This window comes from Seriola aureovittata, chromosome 7 (genome assembly GCF_021018895.1).
Source record: "Seriola aureovittata isolate HTS-2021-v1 ecotype China chromosome 7, ASM2101889v1, whole genome shotgun sequence".
NCBI lineage: Eukaryota > Metazoa > Chordata > Actinopteri > Carangiformes > Carangidae > Seriola > Seriola aureovittata.
This window is the reverse complement of record NC_079370.1, coordinates 28490865-28510240: the sequence shown is the minus strand read 5'-3', so window position 1 is coordinate 28510240 and position 19376 is coordinate 28490865. Positions and strand designations below refer to the sequence as shown.

The 19376-nt window shown below is 40.3% G+C and overlaps 1 protein-coding gene across 2 annotated transcripts in view; it reads right to left on the bottom strand.

Moving 5' to 3' along the window:
• grik2 (glutamate receptor, ionotropic, kainate 2) overlaps nucleotides 1-19376 on the bottom strand; it is a 332322-nt gene that overhangs the window by 220818 nt on the left and 92128 nt on the right. For both annotated transcript variants that reach the window (XM_056379853.1, XM_056379852.1), the window contains exons 3-4: nucleotides 13557-13724; nucleotides 10239-10496 (exon numbers count right to left, since the gene is read on the bottom strand). In XM_056379853.1, coding sequence (XP_056235828.1) covers nucleotides 10239-10496; nucleotides 13557-13724 — 426 coding nt within the window. The remainder of the gene's footprint in view (nucleotides 1-10238; nucleotides 10497-13556; nucleotides 13725-19376) is intronic.

The following is a 19376-nucleotide window of genomic DNA, read 5'->3' as shown; positions in this document are numbered from 1 at the left end:
ATGAAAATGTGTTGCCAAAATCACCTGTGGCCCTTTGTTGCATTTCATCCCCATTTCCCTCTCTCTCTGATTTTCTCACTGCACCTATCTCAGGGTAAGGTAAAAAATGCCCCTAAAAATAAAATAGATTATAAAAAAAACAATATATATATATATATATATATATATATGTATAGAGAGAGAGAGAGAGAGAGAGAGAGAGAGAGAGAGAGAGAGAGAGAGACAAGGAACCACCCTTCTCAAAGAGAGGCCAATGTGTTGTGTGATAACGTGAAAACCAACAGCATGATGTGAAACCACGTTAGGAGCTTTTGGGGTCGTCCTTATTGGATCTCAGCATAAGGGCGAGACGAGGTCAAAACGTCCACGGTACAGAGACTGACAATGATAAGTAATTAAACACATAATGATCTGCAGTCTCTCTCTCTGTCTTACATGCTCTCTCTCTCTCCCTCTCCCGCCGCCATAAACTGTAGATGTATTCCTAACACTGATATTTCTCCTTGATTAAACACATGTCTGCATTAATGTGAATTAGCTGGCCAACTATTCAGTAATCCCGTTGATATTACTCTGCAAATGTTTTTATTAAAATCGGTTCAACTCCCATGTCTGTGTTATATGAAATGGCCAAGTTATAACATGTGAAATGAATGCATTGTTTGCCGTGTGACCACATTACCATGCAGTGGATAGTTAGGTCTCTGTAATCCTTGCAATCCTGCGGGGACAGTTATTAGTGCAAGATTGTATCTTATTATACTGTTAATCAGATTAGTTGCTGTTTAATTCCTGTTCATCTATTAGCAGTATTGAAAATGATTAGTCCTGTATATTCTGAATGATTAATGTTAAAACCATATGCTTTCCTTAATATTCTGTGTAACACACTATGACAAACTATTCTGTTTAGAATCACTTTTGATTGACCACAGAGATAAGCTGAAGTATCACTGAAGCCAGCATATTTGCATGTAAAACTCAATTAAATCAGTCTCCCTAGAGTAATAAAGGTTCCACATCGAGTCCTCTCCCATTCTTTGAAACAAAGGAATGAATATTTATTAGATGCAAATCTCTATCGGGGCGCAAAAGGCTGTTTCTCCGCCTATAACACACGCCTAGAGTGGCCGGTTGGTAAAGAGATCTGACTGGCTTTGTTACGTGCGTCGCTTCTTTTCTTCCTCAGCTTTTTCTTTTTCTTATTTCTCTTTGTCCTTCAAGATTTTCCTGAAACTGCTCACCAAGAATTTTCTCTCGTCATTTTACTTTTTGAAGACGTAATGTCCCTGCATTTTCTTTTTCCGCTGTGTTTCTCTTCCATGCACATTTTAATCTTTAGCTGAAACATCTCAACAACACTGAATGACCCCGAAACTTTGCTCCATCAACCCTGGAGTGACATCACCAGATGAGTTGAGAAGCCCCGCCCCTGCGTCATGGAGAGTGTCACCATGCTGGGCGAGTCATGAGTGAAGCCAGCATCAGAACCACCACTTCAGGTCCAGCTGAAACGGGCTAACCCCTGGGACAATGCTGCACAAGCGAGCAAACTTTCCTGCGTCTATGATGAGAGTAGATGTGGGACAGTGCTCTGAATTCTTCTTTTCAAGTCCTTCTCTGGTCACTCTTAGACACATACTCCATTTCACTATGGCCACTTCATTTCGTTATTCATCTGTTCATATTCACATTTCATTCTGACCTCTTTGTTATTATTAATTCCTCATTTATTCAGCTGCTTATAGACATTTAGCTATAAATATACAGTATATCCTCATTAATCGCCAAGTTGTGGTCTTGTTTATTCCTTCAAAGACAGACACTTTCATTTTTCCTTATAGATTGTGGGGATAACCCCAATACTGCTAAGTTCCTCACTGAATTGAATTATACCTGTATTTTACACCACAGTTTATTTCCAAAATATAATATTCGATCATAGGGAGGTATTACCCAGACAAAAAGAAAACATTATTGGGGACTGACCGATTATTGGCCTGGCTGATTATCGCTGGTAAAATTCTGCGTTTTCCAATATCAGTATTGTTATTTTTTAACTGATATCCGATAAAATAAATTAATTTAAAAATGCGCAACTTTGGCTCTGATGCAGCTGCCTGTCTCTGGCCTGAAGTCAGCAATGTCCCGCCCACAGCAAAATCTGATTGGTTACGAGTCACAAGTAATAGCCTATAACGCTGAAGGCTGCTGTGTAAACACAGACTGGAGTAGCTCCGGTCAACGAGCAGAGCTGTGACATCACTGAAGTTGTAAGAAACATCACAATCCTCTACACTGAAGTTACAATAACAGCACACTGATGAACAAGTTCATCTGTTGGTTCAAGACACAGAGAGAGAGATAGACGCTAATGCTAACTGCTAAGCTAAAGTCACTAGCTGATCTGAACAGCATGTAAACAACTGCTGAATTACTGAAAGTCACTAAAAGGAGCAGAGAGCTCTGGGTGCTGGAGCAGAACTACGGTAAGTTTAAATGTACAGCAGGTAGTTAGACACTGTGATGAAGAAAGGAAGCATTAGCTGTGATAAATAGAGCAGCAATACACACTTCTAGCATGAGAAACTCCTGCAACTGGAGATGAGCCACTACACTGACGTCAGCCTGTCTGTTACTGAAAAGACATTTTACTCCAGTAGAAGTAAAATCACTGTGTAAAAATGTAACTAAACATGTCACCTCTTAAAAGGGGGACGGGAGAGGTAAAACATGTTACGAGGTGATGATGATAATATACGATGAAATTATTACCAATTCATTCCAGTTAGGCTCTTTGCAGCCTGTGCATACACCTACTGTTATACACTCAGTGTTCACTTTATTAGGAACATCCAGCTAAAACTGGTGTAGAGTAATACAACAGTTCTACAGTAAATCCTCCTTCATGAAGGTTATAATGTTCAATTTGTAATACAAGTCAATACAATGTAGTGTGTGGAGCTGTGTTACATTGTACAGAGGTGTTTCTGTTATTTAGCTACTTTCACTGATATAAATGGGGTGGACAACATAATAGAAACACCTGGACGCCAAGGTGAGTGTCCTTATAAAGCAGTAGCTTTGTATATAAAGAATTAGCGCAATGGTCATTAAGGTCTGACATCTGAAATAAAAGTGTGACGAATGATATGGACACGTTTTCGTTTTAATTGGTCTGAGCTTGGCCCCTTACTTCCAATGAATGAAAACACACCATGCAATAATACTTTATATATTTATTATATTAGGATAAACCCCTCGAGATGTTTTATCTTATTTTCAGAAATGTTTAGACAATAGATTGCTTTGTGTTTGTCACCTGACATGATGTTCAACAATGGCCAACCCTCATTCAGTGTTCGTTTATCCACTTACTGTTCAATTTCATTCTCTGCAAGCTTTAATTTAAGAGAGCAGCTCTTTCAAGGACGCCCCTCTCGAAATCAACGGCTGCTTATAAACTGCATACAACCAGCTTAACTCTTTCATTATTATCAGACTACATAGTTCTTTCCAATAAACATCAGATGAATTTGAAGGTAATAAACCAATAATAATCAGTTCAGCACTTCAGAATTGAATTGATGAATTGTTCTTTAGTCAGATTTAAATATACTGAGGCTAAAAATACTAAAACATCTTTTTTAAATCAGCCTGATTAATGTTGACAGTAAAATGTAAAATCCCTCAAGGCTGCTAAAACCTCAGACTCCCTGAAAATTACTGCCCGTGGCTTTGGAACAATTTCATCTTCAATTTGATTGTTTTATTTGTTTAGAGTCACGTAAGAAAAGCAGCTAACTCCCTCATTTGTGAAGCTGAAACAGAGAGTTTTTGACATTTTTGCTTGAAAAATAACTGAAATGATTCATTTATTATCAAAATAGTTGTTGATTAATTTAGTGTTATTCCAGTTACTTCTGACCATATGGTGCGTCACAAGTGGATGACACTGACTCAGCGTCTTTCTGTGGCAGACTGAAGCATCAGCTAATCGGACCCAGAACAGCAGCAGCCATTGGCTACCATGACTGAAGACGCTGTTGTTTGGTTACAGATGAATATATGTACGTATGGACTCCACAGTGTGAACAACGGAAAGAAGCGGTTCTTTTTCCGATCCAGTGGTTTATTGTGTAGTAGCCTGTTCTCTCTTATGGCCTAATCAAAGTTTGTAGCAGCAGCAGTAGTGGTAGCAGCAACAGTGTTCCAGGTAGTTGTATGGATATTATAGCTGGCTGGGAGAGCTATAACAAATGCTGCTGCCATCTCAGTTTTGCCATTATAAAGTTGAGCCGTTAGAGCCGTCCCATTAAGGTTATTGATTTTCTTGTTTGCTCCCTGCTTGGTGGAGAAACAGCACAAACAGAGAAGTTGTTTCCTCCCCTCCTTTATATCACATTCCTGAAAAACAGACACGGTTTAGAACAGCGGGTGGGGGGACAAGGGGAGAACCCATGAGAATTATATGGTAATATAAATGTTCTGCTGCACTGACTTTGCTCAGTATGCTGGGCAATGTGCTGCTCATACTGAAACAGGAGACGGAAAGATTGAAATGAAATGGAATCCTGCCTGAACCTCGTCGAGAGCCTCGTTAGATCTTGCCCTCAGTGTCCATCATCATCGCTATCTGTCCTCGCTATCAGGTCTGCTGGGTAAATGGCACCAATGAGAAGGAGAAGCTGTTTGCACGTTGAACAAGACTCATTTCCTTTCACCAAGACAGAAAATCAAGCCGCTATTAACCCCATACTGAACTAACTATGTCCATGTTACAAGTTAATTAACAGAGGTGGCAGGATCATTGACAATTAATTTCTCATTAAAGACGCCTACATCACCCACCCACCCCCCCAACCCACACACACACACGCACACGCACACACACACACACAGGGGACGTAGCATTGACTTATATTCACTTCCTGGAGACCTAAACCTACTCGTAACACAACCTTAATACATGTCTACACCTTAACAACATCCACACAAGGAGGACAAGTGTCCATAATGTCACTGTGTAAAAAAACATGATTAATATCTGGACCACATACTCACACACACACACACATACATACAAGCACACAAATACACACATGCACATATTGACTCATTGAAATACCACCATAGTCTTTATGCTCATCATCTCAAATTGCTATAGGTAACATGAATTGGTGTTACAGTGGTTTTTACACATCCTTAAAGTTTGTGTGTTTGATTTCCTGTCTTTTCTTTGAGGTTGAGTTCTAGCACTATTTCACCTGCTAGCAGGGGGGCAATGTCAAAGATACAATATGTTCTGGAAACTAAGCTTAGGCTAGCACAAGACTCAACAGGACACCATTCCACTTTGACAGAGCTCTGAGATATGTTTTGGAGAATATTTCACCTAAAACATATTTAAAACTAGAATCACCTCCTCATGGTTGTCTGCCTCCACCACTCAGGTTCAGGTTACATCCCTGTTTATCCAATTTTGTCATAATTGATGTGTGAAGTCTTAAGTAATAGCTAAAAAGTATTTTCTGAGGTCACAGTGACCTTGACCTTTAGCCATTGACCCCCAAAATCAACTCAGTTCATCCTTGAGTCCTTGTGAATGTTTGTGCCGAATTTGAAGAAGTTGTGTCAAGGCCTTGCTGAGATATGGGAAGGACACGGACGGACAGACAACCCAAAAACAATATTCCCCCGGCTCTGACTGTCACCGGCACAGAGGAATAAAAATGTTACTGTGCTGTAGCTTTAAAGCTGAAAATGCTTGAGAGGAACTGTATTGTTAAATCTGACACATATCAACCAATTGCATTCACCAGGAAAGTCTGTATGTTCGTTATTACTTCAGTAAGGTTTGTATAATGTAGGTATAGCTATGCTGTGGATGAGGAAGTACTCAGATCCTGCACCTAAGTAAAAGCACCACTACCACAAAATAAAATATATATACAACAGATTCACAATACACAATAACAATACCACAGAAAACCGCTGAATTCAAGCTTCACTTTACAGAGAACTGAGAACTGAAGTCTGTTTTCAGGTGGTGGGGAGTTTGCCTACTATTACATACGTGAGAAAAAGTGGCATAAAGCCTCTTGTGGCTCCAGAGGGAGTTGTGTGAAGTCTAACGTTACATAAATGTCAATGTCACCTGGGGAGAAAGATTTCCAGTTCAAAAATGAAAAAAAATCTGGGGTTGTTAGAAAGTGAAAGTAACAAAATATTATTAGTTAAATGTATTTAAGTATGAAAAGTAAAAATGATTATTATGCAAGATGCCCTTTTAAAACTGTTAGGTGGTTCATTCTACTGAAATGCATCACTACCATTGAGGACACTAAGCTCAGGACTGGCAGAAGGAAAAGCACAGGTGTTACTAATATAATTCAAGTGTAACAGTATGCTGGATCTACATCTCTGACTCTCCTGTGAGTTTTTCATTCAAGTACTTGTTTCCCTTGTGTAGTTCCAGCATAGCTCCATCTATCTTCCACTTGTGTAGAGATCTAATCAGTTAGTTAGTTAGAACACCCATGAAGTGTAGGTGTGCAGCTCCTTTAAATGCGATGGAGCAAATGAACACGAGTTTAATGAATAAAATGAAATTAAAATACTCGAGGAATGCAGAAGGAAAACTTAAACCTCGGGGGGGCAGAGAGCAGTAGCAGTGTAGAAGAACTCCTGTCTATTTACGGAGCAGCCAAACAGGATTCAGTGGACGACTGTGGCTCCATCCACACTACTACATTTTAGTTTTAAAACTAATATCTTTTCCTTCAGTTACTCCTGCCATCCACACTACTCTGGAGTTTTCAAGCCCCTAAAACTGAGACTTTCAGAAACGCTGAAGGTGCGGTATGTGTAGAAAAAGGCACTGTGTGAATGCAGCTTGTAGTGTTGAGATGAGACTAGAAAAGCACAATATAAAAGCAGTTACCATTTACCACATCACACTGTTTTCATGAAGAAGACAGTCAGTTACTGAACTCACAATCGAATGTGGTCAAATTAGGTGAATATGCTCATGAACAAGTCCTGTTCTCTGCATCACGTCCAGTGGAAAAGCCAGAGTCTGCCAGTAACAACGAAAACTACAATATAAGGAGCTAAATGCAGAATACAGATAACAAATAAAAGGCCATCAGTGTGAAAATATGGTGCTTGATGTAATCAAAATCTTTTTCAATCAAAAAGATTTTAAATTTACATGCAGCGCTTGAGTAATACATGGCAACGTGTGGTAAGCCCTGTGTTGGTCTTGAGACCTGTTTTCCACTCCGTCCAGGGGAGCCTCCAGAGAGACCGCCTCCAGCCCCTGATGACACTGACAACTAAGGATGAGTTCTATATATCTGTATACATCTATATATTGTAAATATTCTTGATAATTGGTTCAACCGCTTGTTTGTAATGTAGCACTCGACTCCAAAAAGCAGCTTATCTGGCATGAACGCTAAACACAGTGAACACATACTGCACTACTGTGATCATGGGCACATTGGTCCCAGTGTGTCTGCTGGATGGAGCTCTGGGAAGCCTGGCAGCCTGTCTTCAGGCTGGCACACACCCTGACCCACGGCATATGGTGCATGTGCCCATCCTGCTGGCTTATTTGTGGCCGGGTGACCTGGAGCGCAATAATAGCAAGGTTTGAACAAGGTCTGCTTTACTGAGCAACACGACAGGCATGTTTTCTGCAGTATCACACACCTTCTCTCTCACCTCGGTGAAGAATGGAACATTTACAAATGGCAACAATATCCAGCTGAACCCGGGAAAAAAACCCTCAGTACACCATTCCACGTTAGTTAAGGTCATCGATAAAACAGAGAGGTGCAAAACATTCATCTTGTGTTACACATTTTTTGCTGTATGAAATGTTGTGTGGCAAAAGACCGCGCTAGAGGCGTGGCTCCAGTCTGGTGGTTGGTCCAGCGCTTTTAATCTACAGACTACACTTTATATCTCCACAGCTACTGGATGGATTGGTACAGCTTTTTGCATTTTACATTAATGGTTCCCAGAGGACGAATCCTACTGACGTTTCCTCTAGCACCTTCATGATGGTGCTATTTAAGCTTTGAAAACAAATGTCTTGATGACTGCTTAGTGGATTGTCATGGAATTTGTCACAGACATTTCTTGTCACAATAAAAATAAATTGTCATATCTTTGGGGGCCTGAAAAAAATGTCCAGCACTTCGGTTTGTGACCTTATATCTTCAGATCTACCGACATCCCCATCAACCTCAGCTATACTTTGTGTTTAGCATTAAAATGTTAGCATGCTAACACAGTAAGATTTTAAAGATTATACCTGGTAATCATCATCATGTACGGTGTCATTCAGACAATAACACTTAACTCAAAGTTTTACTAAATAACCAGCAGGAGTCGATGGTTCATTAACGGCTGAGAGAGTCAGAAACACACATGATTTCACCTGTTTCAACAAAGGGAGTGAACCACTGGAGACACTATTGTTCAAGGTTATGTTCCATTGCTTGATTTTTAGTCATTTTAATTATCACATGTCAGTGTGATTGAGAATTGGGTCGTGCTGGGATTTCTCCGAGTATCTCTACAGGCCACGCAGGAACAACAGTTCAATCGCTTGATCTTCATCAGCATCACCGTTTCTGAGTTGCTCCGCCTCCTAAGTTGCCTCAGTGGGTGTTGCTATATCCTCTACACTTGTGAAATTTACGTCAACAAGTTCATATGTTAATCCATGATTTAGCCAGCTGAAAAGCAAAATAATTGATGGGCTACAACATTTTCTCTTGCGTTATTTTCTTGACTTACCAGGGTTAGTCACACTCTCAGTCTCAACCCATGACTACTAGTAACATCACTGACATCACATCAAGTGTGGAGATGCAGGATATTGTTATAGTTATAACAGACTTAAGAACTAATGGCCTGTGTTGAATAGTCACTAATATTGCTAGTTACATATTCAGCTATATGCTCTTCAGTAATGAAGGAGCTTAGATTTGAATAACAGCTTCTCTGCTATCACGGTGTTAACGTATAACATTTCAATAATTGAAACCAACTAAAGGCTAAAGGCAGCAAAGCTGTTTTCTGTAATAAATGAATATAACGGTGAATTAAGCCCTGTCTCTCTCTTTCTCTCTCTAGCAGTGTCCCAATTCAGGGGCCGCATCCTTCAGAGGACGCGAAAGCTAACTTTTTCATATAAACTTGAGGTTTTCAGGTTAAAAGTTGAACCGTTAGCTGTTGAACTGAGCTAAAAACCAATACTTACAGCTCTCTGTTACTGTTGTTTGCTTTCATTACCGGTGCACAGTGAATCTTGGGATAGGTTGGGGCCAGAAGGACCCACCCAATGGAGCCTTCGCTGCCAGGAAAAGAAGGACGCATTTCTCAGAGTCTTTGAAATGGGAAAGTCTAGCCGCGCGGCTGTGACGCCATCGGTCTTCAAATGCAGCCTCTGAAAGATGCGGCCTCTGAACCGGGACACAGCTTCTGCCTCTCTCTAAAGCCTCATTGCATACGGATGCACTAAAGAAAAGTTCTAAAAGTGAAGTATGGAAGGATTTCGCTCGACCAGCACCAGGGAAGGAAGTTTGCTGTCCATACAGCTATTTTATTTATTTATTTATTCAAATTTTCATTGAACTTTATTAGAAATGCCTCTGGGAGCTCCCTGCACGTTCTCTTTTAATTAAATATCTGCTTAAAGGCATTTCAACAAAGTCTGTGTTGGAGTTTATGTTATTCTAAATTCTGACACACAGGATTTACATTCTTACTGCAAATGTATAGATCCTAATAGTGGTTGTCAGTCTTTTTGAATACTGATAATTGGTATCAGTATTGTCCCTGAGGAAAACTCAGAAGAGCCCTAGTTTGATTGTTTGTGAGAGAGGCGTGCCACTTATAGTGTGGAGATCTTTTGTTGACATGAGTGATAACCCTCATGCAGTGAAGTAATTCAGTGGTCATATCTATATTCCAGTATTTCTGTATAGTGTTTTCAGTTTATCACCTAGGCCTCCCTTTGCTTTTGCTTCCTCGTGTTCCAGTGTGCCTGGCTCAGTCAGGCTGTTACAGCAGCAGAGTATTTAGGAATAAGATGAAAGTAAATAAAGAAAATGTGTATAACTCAATTCGTGTGAACTTCAGCAGAACACTACAAAATCTCTAAAGTGGAAAATTATTCTAGAAAAAAAATGTATGCAAGTGGAGGAGGTGTTTGGACTCACCAGTGCTGTCATCATAAACCACAGTGACCGTCTTCCACTTGAAGAAGTGGACCAAGTCCAGGATGGCCCGGCTGAGGGAGGAGAAGTCTGGATAGAGGCTCACGTAGAAGACATCTCTGTTGTCCGACACCTGGTGCTTCCACTTGGTCTGAATGTGTGGCACGCCCAGGGCATTGCAAATGGACTGGACTGCATTGGCAGAGGAACTGTGAGAGGGACCGAAGATGGCTGCCACCCCCAGAGAAAGCTGGTCACAGGCTAGAGAAGAGAAATATCTGACTAGTTAGTTCATCATATAAAATAGCATTCATTAGTTTTTTTTTAATGTGTATTTAAATTTCAGATCTGGTGAGATTCTGTATCTGTTTTATTTTCCATAAATTCTGATATATGTTATTCCTCTGTGCCATAGTCCACCACTGTTGTCTAAAAGCTATTACAAACACATCAGTGAGCCATGCCATAGCACTGGATGACATCTTTCATTACTATGAACACACACACACACACTGGGGTTTATTTTGACTCAGTCCTACATGCACTATCCTGCTGCTCCAAATAGTCACTAGAGCATCGTCATGGTCACAGGCTGTCAGTTGCTCTGTTGATTGGTTGTCAATTATGAAGGTGGGTCTCACCTAATATGATCCAGTCTGAGAGAGGAGACAAAGAGTAGAGGAAGTGGAGAGGAGAGTGGTGTGCTGCTTAGAGTGGGGAGACCTTATGTTGACATGAATGATAAACCTCAAGTATTTTGGTTTAGATTCTGTCTGTGTCTATTCATTAACCACAGCGAGCTCAGTGCCATGACGTCACCAAGGAGATGTAGAAGAGCAAAGTGACCTCCACCCCATTCAGATGAACGAATACACAGTGCGAGCCAGGCCTAATGGATGAATGGATGAATGAGTGTGTGTGTGTGTGTGTGTGTCTGCGTGTCTGTGTGTTGGTGTGTGTGTGAGTCTGTCTTTGACAGACTTCGAACACAGTGTATTGCTGAGGATCCGAGGACGTACAGCGTGGACTGTGGAGGTTTGTGGATGAGCGGTTGTGGAGAAAGCTTCAAACATCGCTCCTCTACATGTTACACTGTTAGTAGGACAGGCACATGTTGAACGGGTGCTGCACTAGTATCTGCTGATAGTGATTACACAACTTCTATTGCATTCCAGATCCAAAACACAAAGCTGAAGGTATGACAGCTTCAGCTTGCTTTCAAGGCACTGCAATCAGAAGATATTCAAACTACAGCTCTTTGCATAAGCTCAACTGTGTACTCAATTTATTTAATATAAGAGAGTTGGCTAAATCACTGAGACAGAATATAATGGGCCATAATTGATAAGAGACTTGAAATGTCAGTCTGATGCACACACAAAACTGGTAGATTATGGCACTTTATTGGCTGTCTCTGGGGGCCAAACAGGTCTTTGAATTACTGCCGCTGAGTCATTACCTGGAACCAATCAATTCTCTCTGTTTACATTTGAAGTGCTCAGCCATTTCTTCCTCGCCTGATTATAATTGTTGCAATCTAAGCCACTGCAGCTCGTAAGCCTCAAACAGGGAATACATTTGCATTGCAAATCAACTATGGCAAAGTATATGTGCACTCGCACACACACACACACACACACACACACACACACACACCTGCCATTTTGGCCAGAGAAGGAGCCGTTAATCTGGAACGACCATCACTAAACACAGGAGGTGGTCTACACCACTTATAAACCACTTACAATGGAGTTTCTAGATCACTCCCGAGGCAGCTTAACACCCATCCACACCATGACTCATGTGACCTTAACGACTCACATGATGGCTTGGGGTCAATGACACATATGGGACCTCAAGGTGTTAACTCCCCACTAGTCAGTTAGAACTGAAGAAGCCTTTAGGATGAGAAGTGAAACATCTTGTCTTGGTGGCTTCACACACACTGATGAGGCCCGAGGACAGACGGTGTCGACTGAAGCTTTTTGGACGAGCGGATCTCAACAAAGCTTCAAACATCGCCTTTCTACATGTTACTTGTGAAGTGAAGAAAAAAGTGAACGAAGACGAACGACATAAATAATGATGTCACACAAACTGTGATGTCATCTCTGACAGAAAGTTGCTTTTTGAATTTGGAAATAGAACTGATTTAGCACTGTTAAGGGCCATCCAGGCGCTTGGGAGGTTGCGTTATTGTCGAGCCTTATGTTAGCAACCAAAACCTTTCAACTGCATGTTGTGAAGTCCTTGGACGGTAAGGGTGAAGCCACTCCTGTGGAGCTGATTGGTTCATTCCTGTCACCTGACCTGCGCTGCGCTTCCTGTATTTGAAAATGTTGTGATTTTTCCATCTCTGTGAGCCTCGGACTCACCTGAGAAACATGGTGTTGATTTGTTAGTTTCTATTGAAAATAATTCAAGATTATAAATTTGAACTGTTACATAGCTTTTTATAATGAGGGTTGTTTCTCCAAACAAAATGAAAGCGTTTAGTGTTGATCTGTTTGGAACATCCAGGACCACTGCTGTATATACCAGCCATGGTAACTATACAAGGGTATTTAACCATAAATCTCTCAATTTATTTTAATATTTTTTCAATTAACGGATTGAAATTCAACTCAAGTTTTGCTAATTTTAATATAAAGTATGATACAACATCTTTTATGGAAATACCTTCAATACCCATGGGAAGTCCTTTATAACAAAAAGTATTTTTTTCTTTTTTAATATTTAGAGTTAGACCTGATACCAAAGAGAATGCAAAAAGACAATCAATAGCTGTTTTTTTTTTTTTTTTTACTTATTTTCATCTGATAATTGATATTTCTATACCTTTGACATTAGTAAAGAGCAGCTGGGTCCGCTGTTTAATCCCTCTGCTGATATTGAATCTAAGAGTGGTTCCATTTTGTAATTTTACTGAACTATTACAGCCTTGGTATGCTGTCTGAATTGGCTGTTTAAAATAATTGCCAAAGCCAAAGAAATCTAAAATATTGAAAGAAAAACTGTCCTCCACAGTGTTGAGGCCTATATATTATAATCCACAAACAAGATTAACTCATTGTAATCAGTCAAATCTAAAATTAGTGAATACTGTTACATATGTGTCCTCCAAGCATAAACAGATTGACATTTAACAATAATTATATTGTGGCAAACCTTTCATCTCTGAGCAAATGTGAGTACTGCACTATATACACAGTGGGGACCACAAGTGGTCTCAGACTCTTGGACCCCCTCTGTATAGTGTATGTATATATGATCTGTATAGTGTATGTATATATGATGTGCAGGTCACAAACACATACATACCTTTTCTGGAGGCCTCAAAGCTGTCATAGATGTTTATCCTCTGGATGTCATAGGTGAGCGTGGTGTTTGGCAGTAGAGTTCTGTTCCTGTTGATTGTGTTTAAAGCAAATTTAAAGGCTAGTTCCTCAGCACCTGACGGGCCGCTCTCAATGGACTCAAATATTCCCCCTGTCAAAGAAAAAGAGACAACTGATTAGTGACTGTGCAGGGTTGAAAAATGGAAAAGATGCTTTTTACAGTAGCCAGCGGCCCATGTAATTAAGTGATGACTTAATTACACGGACCCTTGTTACACTAGTAATTTGAGTCAGAAGAAGCATCTCAATCACAGCGAAGTGGCTTATTCAGAAGAAAACTGGTTTTCACTTTTAAAGCTTTTATACCAGTTCGACAGAAAAAGGGAAAAATAAACAAACTCCCTTATTTCTGTTCACAAAGATGAGAATGGATTTACTTGTCTTTTTTTCCTGCCAGTTTGATAAACCATAGATGTCACGTCACATGACTAACCAGCGCATATATCTTGACCGCACAAGCAGTATGCATCATGCTAATGACAAAGGCGGTGACTTAGACAGCCTGTGTTTGTATCTGCCAATCTCACCCAGAAGTTGACAAACTGATCCAATTAAAGAAACAACTGGGTCTGAATATCTGAATGTCAGCAATGACAAACGATGGTAACTTAATGTGCAAGTTTTATACGGATATGCACTAAGCTGATGGTTATCTATACTGTTATTGATGGTTTACTATAATGGAGGAAGCTTTGTGTAATTCTCTTCCATTCGATCATGTTACAGCTGATGTCTGAAATATTTTTATTCAAGACAAGGCAAAAATCTTTAAATATGAATACTTGTGACAGCAGATACAAGATGATACTAGACTATAGGACCTGAACTCCAGTAGCATGCATTATCACATTAGTACAACATGGCCGCAACAATTTTCCAGAGCTTTATTCCTGCAATTTCTAATATGTAATGTGAAAAATTCTGCATAAAACATAATGTATTTGCAAAGCATTTATTATGAATGATGAACCAAAGGTTCTGTAAGTGCCGACAGTTGACTTGTTTAGTGTCTTCACATTAGCACGTGAGGCTAACTCGCTAGCACTAGGCTAGTTAGTGAGCTTTTTTGTGATTTTTGCTGATTTTCACTTCATTTTTAACAGTGTACTAAATTTCATCTTATACATTGTTAAAATGTTTGATTTGACACCTAGATTATTCATGAGATAATTGTGAATGAATTTATTGAAAAAACATCATATTTCTTTGCCAGAAATGGCGGCCATCTTGAAGATTCGATTGGCTAACAGGTTTTATCAAAAGAGTAATACACAAGGAGGATTTGTGCCAAGTTTAGCACTTGTATTCACATTTGAAAGGTTTCCCTGAGATGTGCACTTATCTACTGACGCCCTGTCATAATGTTTTCCTAACCAGAGACCGTACGTTCTGATCGGACCTAAGAGTCCTGTACTGCATCACACACAGATGTAAACGAAACAATATCAATATCCTTTGTTGCTAATGATTATAGTAATGAAATATGAAATATGTACATACACTGTCTGTAGTGGTGACCTATTATATGTTAGTATAGTAGCCTTGTAAACATGACTGTTGCAGTGTTTATTACACAGAGTGACCAAATTAAATTTGTTTGCGATTCCCCACATACAGGTAATGGAAAGAATCATGGAAGACAGAACAGAAACGAAGCAGAGAGGCATTCCTCTAATATCATATGGAGCTAGTTATGTTATAATATTTCAGATCCAACACAGTGACAGCTCTTTAACATTATGCATTGCACTGGCTGGTCATGTGATGTTAAGTACTGTAATCTAAAATCTTCCCTACCTCCAGTTTATGTGACAAGCTAACACATTTCAGACCAGCGTCTCCACTGACTGCACAGACAGGAAACTGACATCAACCCTCCATCCAGGTCCCAGTTGCTCCATTTCAAACCTGACATCTACTTGTTACTAAAACAGCTAGCACATTGCTCTGACGCCTTAATTAGTAATGTGTGATTACCGGATTTTGCATGTGAATGCTGTTCCACGTACATTTGTACAGTAATATCCGGCTCCCTTGTCTGTGAACACTAGAGGTGTTCAGTGCAAACAAATCTCCATCAACAAATCAGTAGCTGTTTGCAGTGGAGCTCCTCACTGGTGACTGACAGCTCAACTCAGCTTCCTCAGCAAAAGCGTATGCTGTATATAATAATATGCTCATGCTTCGCTGTGCTTGTTTAGGCTAGCTTGGACTAGCAAGTAAACACTCAGAATCAGTGCTGAATGTTGATGCACATGAGAACATATAGTTTCTGTTGGTACTACTCTTGCTCATGTAAATGTAAAAACAAGTAAAGAAGACATTTTTCTCACCACGTTCTATGTTTGGAATATCTGCACTCCACTGTTTCTGCACTCTCCCTTCTCTCAAAGATGTTCCCCTAGGAAGACGCTCCACTCTCTTATTGATCCGTTGATTGATCCATTTATGAGTGCTCTCTACGACTCTTCTGAGTTGTGCATTTTTTAAAGGAAAACCATGTAGGAGTAAGTGATGTTTACTGGGTTGGGGTGATGCACAGAAAGCTCCCCGTTCAGTAACTCTGGTAGCATTAAAGTGTGATGAAGCTTCAGTAGCTACGCACTCAGTGAAGGTCCAGTTTACCCATGGTGCAGTAGGCCCTGGATTGGTTATATCATGAAAGTCAGAACTGATAACACATTATTTTGCCATTTAATTTAGGTTTAATGTAAATACTTTTGGGAGAACAGTTTCTCAGTAGAGCTGTGAAGGGGGAGGAGTTGCTAGCCCACGCTATAAAGTTTATATAACCTCACGTTGCTTTGCCCAGAATCTCATTATGAACTGATTAAACTTCAGATCACTGTGAGCAGCACATTCAGAGATGCTTTCATGCCAGTCTTACTATACCTGTTCTACAACAGCATGAAAAAATAAAGCTTTACATAATTTGAAATTGTGGTTTTTGCCTGTATGGGACATACTGAGCTTCTTACTCCTGCCAAAACATTCATCTCATAAAAAAAATTGATATTTTCACAGATTTAGCCGTAACCATTCTTTTTCTTATTTGTAATAAATATTTTTTTTTGCATAATTGTAAAGCTAATGCAGTCAAAACAGTGGGGACATGTGCTCAACTGCACAAAGCATTTTAATGATCGTAGGTGGCAAACAACCATGAGGACGCAGGAGTTAGGAGAAGAACCTTCTTCAGAGCTTTGTGGCAAAACGTAAACTCATGGAATAAAGTCTGCACTGCATTTCCATCAAATATGCTCCTGCCTTCCTGTTTTTGTGCTTTCATAAGTAGAAACTATTTATATATAATTTCCGAACAGATTTGTATCCTCAGTGGACATTGGGTGCACTCAGATTGCTGGAAAGAGTAAGCCATGCTGATTTCAGCAGTGTGCATGTGACATCTGTGAGTTCAAATCTGACTTGGTTCTGGATTTCAGACGGCGTGAATATCAACACAAAATGTTCAGTGATCAGATGATTATTACTAAAATGACTGTTATCCTCAGGTTATTTATTTATTTTACATTTTTACATTTACATTTTCTATTTCTGTTGCTTTTTTGTACAGATGGTTTTAAGTCCATCTGAGCTTTGGAAGCGCTCTGACCCCCAACGTCGTGAAAACTGCATATGCTCAAGACTGAAACTAAGCAAGCTTTTAATATCCTGACACCGTATATCAATGACCCTTGACCCATGATCACACAAGCAACCCGATCCAGGGAGAATTCAATTACAATAATGTGTCCAGTTTGAAGCAGTGTAATTTATTTCCTTCAGAAAGCCTGGATGTGTGTTTAAGAGTGCAGGCTTCCGCAGCTACAGCCCTCCAGTGAATACAGCGGGCAAATGAATGGACGGAGAGCAGGCCTGGAGAGCTGGTGGTGGTGGTAGTGGGTGTCTGCGATCAATGTTCTCTGATTGCCCGGCGAATCAATCAATCAAGCCCTCCAGGAGCCGAGCGGAGCAGCGGCGACAGATTGAAGTGTTTTGTTTGGGTTAGCCCTATGGCCTGGCACTGCTGGCGAAGCGTCAGTCAGGGGGAGCCCGGACTCCGTGCTTTATTTACTCCACCTACAAGCACTCTACTGTAGGACCCTCTTCTAATCTAGACATAATCCATACACACTGCTGCACGAGTACTGCAGGCCCCTACTGTCACAAGCGATTACCACAAGAAGAAGCTGATGCTGATCAATGGTCCCTCACAGTGATTTCACTAGTGGACTCTTTAAATATGCTCTTTTCAAAGGGGAATGTATTTTGTGTGCGTGCTGGAGCCTAAAGCAAACATCAACAGAAAGACCTCTGACAGCGGCAGCACTGTCGAGAAGTTTCTACTTTCATTAGTATTCGTCTCGTGGGAGTGCCCTATTTTGCATGTCATAATGAGTTTGAAGGAATTAATAAGCATCAGTTAAGCGGGATGTACTATAATTGGAAAGCTGAGTGTTTGGAATGGGTCCGTTCACACACGAGAAGCAACGTTTTCCTGCTGAGAATCTCTATGGTTCCTTTGAAAGGAATCTGGCCCGTAAATATGGAGATGAATCACTGGAGAATGGTGAATTAGTGAATTAGAAAGGTGACTGTCTAAGTAGGTAAGTTTGAATATGAATACACACTGAGTCTAATGAGAAAATTGCTTGCTTGTCTGCATGGACATGGAGATATGGAAATGAAGCAGCATAAGTGAGATGAGGATAGAAGGAAAGAGAAAGAAAACTCCTCCAGTTTGCGTCTTCTCATCTTAATGAGAGCGAAGGCGCCTTCAGACTGAGGGGCAGCGGTTTACTGTACGTTACACAGCAGGAGGAAGCTCGTGAAATCCTGGTTCGCAATTTGTGTCAGACTACGATATCAGTTCTACGCTGGCACAGTATGGATGGCTGGTGAATGGTAGCACGATGATGTAAACTGAAAACAGCATAAAGGCACACCAGAAGCTCACAGCATTCGTCTGCACTGCTCTTCCATTTCGACAATGCTGCAAAAACAATGAATAACTGCACAACTGGCCGGTTTACACTCTCCATGTTAATGCATTAGTCACACTGTCGGATCCCAAATTTCCCATCAGGCTGTCTCTGGTCAATAAAGCTTCAAATCAGCCATCAACATAATGAGAAGTTATTCATGAATGTAATTGCCATGTCACAAAATACTGACTCTGAACATATCTGCAAAATGTTCCATGTCGATACTTTCCTGCAATAACTGCTCATAGCAACTAAGGCATGTTAATGTTTCTATGGTCATGGTGCTTGGGTAAGTTTTGGGAAAAAATGGTCTTATTGGTTAATCTATATTACTAATCTATTTAAGCAACACCACAATATTTTCCCTAACATAACCTTACACAAAGTGCTTTTGTGGCCTAAACCTGATCACATGTGCTACTGCGAACGTCGATCCTGGGGGTCAAAGTCCTGCTGTTTCCGTGGTTACCATCGAACCAGACCCTTACCACTTCTACATGCAGTGTAAAATAAGCTTGACTTGAAAAACCTTTGCCAAATGACACAATCCAAGCAATCATTATATTTGCCACAAAGTGCATGTGAGAAAATAAACAGTAGTTTGCGCAGGTCCCCCCCCCCCCAAAAAAAAGAGGTCCCCAAAGAAGAAGAATAAAAGAAGATGGTAGCCATCTGTGAAGCTGCATTATTGGGTTTGTTTACTTTTGGATACTGTTTTCAACAAACTGACTGCTGAACACAGAAGCAGAGGAGAATGG